The sequence below is a fragment of the Drosophila persimilis genome, unplaced genomic scaffold (assembly GCF_003286085.1).
Source record: "Drosophila persimilis strain 14011-0111.01,24,50 unplaced genomic scaffold, DperRS2 tig00000868-arrow-arrow-pilon, whole genome shotgun sequence".
Classification (NCBI taxonomy): Eukaryota; Metazoa; Arthropoda; class Insecta; order Diptera; family Drosophilidae; genus Drosophila; species Drosophila persimilis.
The window spans coordinates 183915-192419 of record NW_020825365.1 but is presented as its reverse complement, the minus strand read 5'-3'; the positions used below and the strand labels follow the sequence as shown (position 1 = coordinate 192419).

The window sequence follows — 8505 nt, the reverse complement described above, 5'->3', positions numbered from 1 at the left end:
AGTCCCTCGAAAATTTCAAGTACCAATACAAACTTTACAAGCTTTCAACCCATCCCAGCATCCCAAGAAGAGCCGGGCATTTCAATGTAACGCATCTGGTATTCGTTCCGCCAATTTATGGCTATTTTGTTGTATAATTTATCCATAAAAAGTTTTCCCCGACCTTCTCTTCATCAGACTATCAGACGAGAAAAAAGCGGCCAAGCAATAATTACATTCAATATTTTTGCCACAGAGTAAGTACAACGGCTATTTTGCGAATGTGAAGAAAAGACAACAAACAAAATAGCCCAAAAACACATTGCGGTGGTGCACAAAAGAAAAACAATTCTCGGAAATGGTAGCGCAATTTGAAATGTTAAAATTTTTGGCCGCACGTGTACCACCATGAATGCCGTGAACCAGCCGCCGGGGAGAGAGCAAGAGATTTGTGTTGTTTATTGGATGAACAAATAACACAAAAAAAAAAACAAAAGTTAAATATATATGCGTTTTGCGGTATATACAGTACCGTATCTGTGTATACGTCTAAACAAAAACAAACAGTCATCGTCGGGTGGGCGCTAGAGAACTAACTAACCGCCAAGTGCTGTCGAGAGAGCTCCAGCTTCCAGCTTCAGTTTCAGCTCCAGGTACCAGCTACCAGCGATGGGGCGTATCTAGAGAAATATCATTGTAAATTTGACGAATATCTGGAACCAAACAGACAGAAATACAAAAAAAAACCGAAAGAACTGGTTACGCAGTGACGCATGGGGAAATCGAATAATTAAACCAAGATATAACGATCTCCCAGAATGCAGCCGTATCACATGCATACGATCTCGGAATTCTTGGGTCCCATTACCATTTAAGAAAGAGAGGAAAAAGCGGCAACAACCTGCTACAACGTACGCTTAATAAAACTGGTAAGACTTGTAGAACAGCATACATAAATATATACCTACATACCTACCATCTATAAATTTTAGTTAGGCATAATTAGGACAAGGTTTTCCAAAGTCAGAAGTTGGTGAAAAAAATTCATAAAATATTCAAAATATATTTTAGTATATCGTAAAGCTTTAAAGCGCGTTCTCGAAGTTGCAGCACAAAATCAGGCCCAAATCAAAAAATTATAAACAGCGATTCCCAAGCAGACCTGTGGCTCTCTATCTCTCTCTCCCTCCCCTCTTTTGCTCTCTCTCTCTCTCTCTCTCTCTGTCTCTCTTTTTCCCTATGTGCTTCGGGGGGTCTCTGACTCTCCAGCCTGACGATCCGCCGTGTGATCGGATCGCCCGCTCAGTCGATCAGAGTCATTCGAACGCGCCGCTGCTCGACAATTTCATCTTTGGCGCGCAATAAAATTACAATAAAACGAGTCGCTGATTATTTTACAACATCTATATAGTGGTACAAATATTTACATGTACATATGTGCTGCATTCGATTCGCGTCGGCCTTTTGGAAGTGCGTAAAAATGTTTTCTATTTTTTTTTTGATAATTTTGTGAGCATTTTTTTTAAGTTGAGAAGATTTTGTTTTAATTTTTGGTGCTACCAAAAATTTAACAACAATCACATTAATTATATATGTATTATGTATGTATATGTGTGTAAAAAGTGTAAATCAGAGTAATCACAATAAAAATGATCAAAAAAAAAATAGCGATGAAAGAATTCCAAAATGGAAATGGAAAAATGTTCAAGGAAAAAAACCACAAATGAAAACACGTTCAAGCTAAAATCAATTAATTTGCACATACGAGTGTAGGCAATATTTAATGATAATTTTCGAAAAAACGTAAAAAAAAAAAGAGAGACAGACAGTCAGAGAGACAGCCTCCACTTTAAACAGAACCTCGGAGCCCAACAAAGAGACAGAAACGCAGACACAGATACATACAGATATAGGGGATGTAGGGATGTATTGGTGACAATGGCCGCTTAGATTTGAGTGTATTGGTGCGCTCACAAATTATTTTTGCTCCTCATTTGTAGCGGTTGTTCGTGTGTTATCTCAAAAGCCCGCTCTGTGCCAACTCTATGGCCAGGCACACCCCCTCTCGTGGGTTTTTTTTTATCAAAGTTCCGCGAATTCATTCTCCAAGTTTGTGCAATGAAAGAGTTTCGATTGTCTTGGAAAGGTGTTTTTTTCAACCGGACGGGACGTCATAGTTATAGACAACTATGTACACACAACAAGTCCGAATGGATCTGTACTATAGCCAGTGGTTGGCTGCAGCGTAGCTTCTCTCGGAATCCACTAAAGTAAATATATTACGTCAATGATTATAGATAATTTGCAAAAGCCTCTCGGTCTAGTCGTTGTCGTCTCCAGTGTGAAAACGTCAAGCGTCAATTTATGGGGCTGATTGGGTAACTTTATGAATCAAAATTTAAAGAGGGGCATACAATAAAAAACTGCATAATTTTTAGGTTTGAGCAGTGCTGGGTTATAATACGAAATATAATTGTATATTCGGAAAAATAATAATGCAGACGGGCCCCTAAGACAGCAAGCCGTCATTATCAAATATGGCATATAAATGATCTATTAATAAAAATATAGTATACGACTAAATCACAAGGAAAACTGTCTCTCTGATAACAATAAAACGATTAAAAGCTTTGCAATTTTTGAAATATAAAATCTAACTTTTTTTCTTTTCTTATGTTCTTATCTTCTTAATTATAAATTTGTCCAAAGATTGGATTAAATTATTGTATAAAGTCTGGTAAACTCAAGTAAAAAAGTGCACAAAGATAAAAATCAAAGACATAATCAAACAAAGAGAAAATTTCAAACAGAATTTCAACTGAGTTGAGATCAAATGTTACTGTTTGCAGATGCTCATAATGTGATGTGATATTTGCCAAAAGCCTTGAGCCTCCAACAGTGTCAGAAAATCCGATACCACAAAAAGAACAAGTTCTAAATGTGCAAAAATGTTCTCCCAAATCTGAGGGAGGAGGGATGCTAAATAGCTAAACCAACAGCAGCAGAACACGAAACCGAGAGAGACAGAGAGATATCCCCAGAGTCAAGTTCTGATTACGCGATGCATGTGAATTATAAAAGGAATATGAACGGGCAGCCGTTGAGTGCCGATATGAGCAATCGGATCATTAATCTGACGACTGGCAAGAACTGCAGCACTTCATCCACAGATTCTGGTGTCATACTCATCGATAATGTGCCTAACTTCAAAGCTGAGGGACCAATGACCAAAGATACGAGTAGCAGCAGCGATGAGGAGCCCCAGTCAAGACCCAAGGCGGAAGCGAATACGAAGTCACAGGATCCCAAGCTCATTAGCATCGAGCATACAATAAATATCAGTCAGAGTAAAGGGGCTAAGACCTCGCCCACTCTCTCCATTCGGAGTACGACTATCTCGATTGTGTCCATCGATGAGAATGCCCTCGATTCCAGCTGCATTGATAGCGACTCCGATGTCGAGGGCAGCCACGATGACTGCACGGTCCAGAAGCTAGGCCAGCAGATCAGTTACCCGCCCAACTGCAGCTCCCAGCTTCGTGACCTTAACCAGGGCCTGACCCTAATAAGTCGTCAGGTGACACCGGGCCAGACCGAAGTGCCGCCACCCACAGCCTCCGAGGCTGGGGCCATGGCCAAGCAGCTGCTCAACGGGAGCCTGGCCTTGGCCACCCCCACCCAAACCGGGCCCAATTCGCCGCAGGGCATCGGCAGCATAGCGCTGACCAACTCCACAGACGTGACCTTCGGGGACAAGCACTTCTATGAGGGTCCCGTCACGATACAACAGTTTCTCATCGACAATCGGGACAAGTGGAAACCCGGCGATTGCGCCGATGGCGGTTTGGGCGCTGGCCAAGATAATCCCGCCTTCAATGGTCGCCCCCAGGCGAATGGCACTCCAGCGGGTGAGTGCCTACTATATCTATCTATGATTTCCTGTTGCCTAAGTAGCACATTCCTGACTTGTGTTCACCTTCGACTCTGCTCTATTCTGTTCTGTTTACTTTATTGGGGCAGCAATTTGTTTACTCAGAGGTTTAACGATTGTGCTGCGAATCGTAGATTAGCAGATGGCCCCACACAATTTGAGATACATCGAACAAATATACAATAAATAGTATTTTCTATATGTTGGGAGTGGAAAAACCCAGCGACACTGCAGCTGGGGAAACTTAAAAATCATTTAAAGAAAAAGAGATACATATTTCGACTTTCATTCGCAAAGAAAAAGATAAATCTCTTAGTTTCTTTTTGTCGACTGTTAGGAGATCGATTAAAACCATAAAAATCAATCACAAAAATATAATTTAACTGCGAAATTCAAGGTCTGCTAGGCAGTTTTTTCCACAAGAAGACAGACCCCAGATGCAATTGTTTACTTGATTGGTTTTCACAATTACCATAATTAAATGAGCCAGCCAGAAATCCAATTCCAGTGCAGCAGTGGCAGGGGACTCCGCAAACAGAGGGGGACGTAGTCTCCATTTTGTTAGTAGCTTTTATTAACACAGAGAGAGAGACTGTACCTAGAAAGGTTCTTCCCCATTTCTGGCGTAGTAAATGGCACGTGTACAAAGGGGGTTTTTATTTTTGCCTAAATAAATAGCAAAAGAGGGAAAAATGTGGCACGCACTTGTCTGTAGGTGTGTATTTCGAAAAAAGTACCGCTAGTGCATGCCAAAATCTGATCGGAATCAGATTCGAAATTGCTTCAGTTGTTCATTGGGAACGATCAGACGATGTTGGACAGTGCGCTCGAATGTTGCCAGAAGTGTCGCGGTGTGATAGCAACGATCCCTAGTCGGATCAAATGTGATAATGGTCTATGCAGCCGTGTCTTGCATAGCCAGTGCACGGGCCTGACCAAAGAGCAGCTTAAGCTGCTAGAGACAATCCCCAATTTAAGTTCGAAATGTGATGGGTGTCTGGGGAGCAACCAAAACCAGAGTTCCTTGCAGTTGAGCAAATGGTTGGAGCAGAGTCTCAGGCAGCACGAGAAGAGATTGGAGGTGTTAGAGCAGCGTAAGAGTGCTTTCACTCTAGAAGAACACAACAGCAAACTATAAGTTCCCATCATTAATCATCATTGACCATCATTGATCATCATTGATCATCATTGACCATAATTTTTTTCGTTGGCTGTTCCCTCTTGTAGGTTCCAAGCTTGATGATCCTGGTCAGCAGGCGCCTATGCTCTGTCCGTATCTGCCAAATACCATAAGTCGCAAGGCCATCAGCATAACGGTGGCATTTGTATTGTTAACAACACTATTGGGCATCATTTTGGCCACCACAACGAACCTCTTTGGCAAGACGTTGAACAAAAGTAAGCTCGGTGATGTTCTCGACGATTCCAGACTAAATATTCCAATCAATTCAACAATAGGTACAGTTTTTTTGTCCTCAATTAAGTGTCTTTTTGTGTGTGAGCCGAAAGTGCTTTTTACTCGATTGGTTTAATCTTAACCTTAACCCGTTCCCAACAACATCTATTCCTTTCTTGCATGTCTCTAACCCTCAGAAACAAAAGCAAATTCAACATACAATTCACACTAAATACACATACAACCGGTGGAATATACTCGTACACTTACATTTATACATACATACATCCTGCTACTACTAAAACGCGCGTAACTGTACTGTACGAACAGTGTTGTGAAGTGAACAAAGTACAAACTCGGTATAAAGGAGTAACTGAGAGCGTAACCTTAGTTTAATTGAATGGAATATAGAGAGAGTGAATCAAGCGTTATGCGATCGTACATTGCTAACCCACGAAACTTTCCATATGCAGCTGACTTTGATGTCATCGACAATGGCACCCTAGTCATGCTCAAAGTTGCCGAATGGGGTGGTAAGCCCCCCAAGACCACTCTAGATCCCTTGGACCTGCCAGTTCATCGTGTAATCATCTCACACACAGCCGCCGAAGGCTGTGAATCGAGGGTAAGTCTAGTCCCGTCCAATCACAGGGTATTCCATCAATGTTTGTAACGTTTTAACGTTTGTTATCCTCCCATCGCAAGGAGATCTGCTCGAATCGCACGCAGGTCGTTCAGTCCTTTCACGTAGACAGCTGGGGCTGGGATCATATCGGTTATAACTTTCTTGTGGGCGGCGATGGACGCGTCTACGAGGGACGCGGCTGGGATCGAGTGGGTGCCCACACCAAGGGCTATAATAAAGGCAGCATAGGTATCTCCTTCATTGGTACCTTTACGGCTATAAGGCCAGCAGAGAGGCAGCTCAAGGCCTGCCAGCTCCTGATTTCCGAGGGAGTGCGTCTCAAGATGCTGGCCCCCGACTTTCGGCTATACGGACATCGACAACTAAGTGCCACCGAGAGTCCCGGCGAGGAGCTGTACAAAATCATCCAAAAATGGCCACATTGGTCTCACGACATATAGTTTAGATCTAAGTTTAGTTAAGTTTTGTTTAATGGAATGGCTTATATATTATCTATGTTCAAATAGAGTCTATCTACACACTCACACAAGGAAAAGCCCATTTGCATTTTCATTTTCAACACAAAAAAAATTACCTCATCCATTCGTTTCCTGTTGGAACCTGTTCCGTCACGGGTTCTCGTTTTGTCCAAAACAACAACAAAAAATGTGTCCAAAAGTGTTGCCTAAAGTTGAGTTGAATGGAATATATGACATGTATGTACTCTACTCTTCTTATCACTTCCCCTACTACTCCCCAAACGGCTTATGATGATCTTTGTTCTAGTCGAAGGTGATATTGTGTTGGATGGAGATTTAGAGATGATCCAACTCAAGGACTGGGGCGGCAAGCCAACTAGAGGTGAGCCTGATCTTCTTGATCTACCCGTTTCCCGTGTGATCATCTCCCACACCGCCTCCGAGGGCTGTGAATCGTTGGTGAGTGGACTTACACCTTTATAAGAAGTTTTCTGGATATCACCGCCTTTCAGGAAGTCTGCTCGTATCGGGCACGAGTGGCTCAAAGCTTTCACATGGATGGCTACAATTGGGATCAGGTGGGCTACAACTTTATGATTGGCGGCGATGGTCGCGTCTACGAGGGACGCGGCTGGGATATTATAGGCGCCCACGCATTACGACACAACATGGACAGCATTGGCATCTCTTTTCTGGGTAGCTTTGACAAGATCAAGCCGACAAAGGCCCAGCTCCGTGCCTGTCAACTGCTGATCGCAGAGGGAGTGCGCCTCAAGAAGCTGAAGCCGGACTATAAGCTCTACGGACATCGCCAGCTTGTGGCCACCAAGAGTCCCGGCGATGAACTTTACAAAATCATACAGACGTGGCCACACTGGCAGAAATAACAAAATGCGTTGTAAATAAATGTTATTTTTGCACTTAATAAAAGAAAATCCAATAAACATGCAAACAAAAAATCGCTTATGTACTCCATAATTCCACACTAGCTCCTAACGGTAGTCCTGACCAACACTAGTTCGTAACGTTCATCTCTAACCAACACTAGTTCCTAGCGATAGTCCGTAACCAACACTAGTTCCTAACGTTAACCAACACTTTCATTACTTTTCGAGCACAAGGAATAAGATATCCCCACACAACCTTCCGGTTTCCAGAACTAATCACTATTCAAATTCCTAAATGCGTTCTCTAATTTACATATATCCGCGATATTCATTCCTTCAGATCAAGACAACATTGGCGGCGGCCTGATCCTGCGTTTTGTTCACCGTCAAGCCTGGCTGGCCCAGCCGCCGCAGAAGACCCTGGCCGATCTCATGCTTCCCGTCTCCCTGGTCATCGTGCTGCCCACCAATTCCGACAACTGCAGCACACAGGCCCAGTGTGTGCTGCGTGTACGCCTGCGTCAGACGTTTGACATTGAGTCCCTTCAGGAGGACGACATTGCCTTCAACTTTGTGATTGGCGGCGATGGCAATGTGTATGTGGGTCGTGGCTGGAACCAGGTGGGGGCCCACATGAGTGGCTACAATGTACGGAGTTTGAGCTTCGCGTACATCGGCTCGTTCCAAAACCAGAAGCCGTCGGCCAAGCAGCTTAGCGTCACCCATCTGTTGCTCGAACGTGGCGTCAGTCTGGGCAAGATTTCCCCCAATTACCGCCTTACGGGTGCGAGCAAACTGGAGCCCAGCATCACCGAATACAAGGCCGATCAACTTTACCAGAGCTTTAGCAATTGGACACACTGGTCGTGATTAGGTTAGGCCATTTACTAGCACTAGTACGAGTACATATTGTATATTTGATATTGTAATATAATTTCATCCTTCTCCTTCTTTAATGTGTGGCATATACAATTTAGCTAGACTTACGATTCGCTCGAAATCTGAAGAAAATGTGATATTATATGAAAACCAAAAGCAAAAAGCGATTAATTAGACTTGTTTTTCTGTCAAAGGGGATGACCCACATAGGGGTCACAACTGCTTGAGCTGCTCTGCCTTATAATGAGAATATAAGAATATCTGATTTCGCTTCATTGCGTTTTCGGCTTTTTGTAAACGCCCCTTCGTTCAAAAGGGGATTCCCATTT

At 43.1% G+C, this 8505-nt stretch overlaps 1 protein-coding gene across 7 annotated transcripts; it reads left to right on the top strand.

Moving 5' to 3' along the window:
* The first annotated feature begins 2805 nt into the window (after positions 1 to 2805).
* LOC6602713 (peptidoglycan-recognition protein LC) lies at positions 2806 to 8347 on the top strand. 7 transcript variants are annotated; one of them, XM_026993653.1, is made up of 5 exons: positions 2809 to 3887; positions 5138 to 5308; positions 6718 to 6869; positions 6923 to 7308; positions 7638 to 7656. In XM_026993653.1, exons 1-4 carry the CDS (start codon positions 3041 to 3043, stop codon positions 7295 to 7297), a joined length of 1545 nt encoding a protein of 514 aa, XP_026849454.1. In that variant the 5' UTR covers positions 2809 to 3040; the 3' UTR covers positions 7298 to 7308; positions 7638 to 7656. The 7 variants fall into 7 exon arrangements, with proteins under 7 accessions (XP_002027739.2, XP_026849454.1, XP_026849453.1 ...); XM_002027703.2 differs by lacking the exons at positions 6718 to 6869; positions 6923 to 7308; positions 7638 to 7656 and adding exons at positions 5780 to 5931; positions 6012 to 6696 and having other exon boundaries at positions 2806 to 3887; XM_026993652.1 differs by lacking the exon at positions 7638 to 7656 and having other exon boundaries at positions 6923 to 7369.
* The last annotated feature ends 158 nt before the right edge of the window (positions 8348 to 8505 follow it).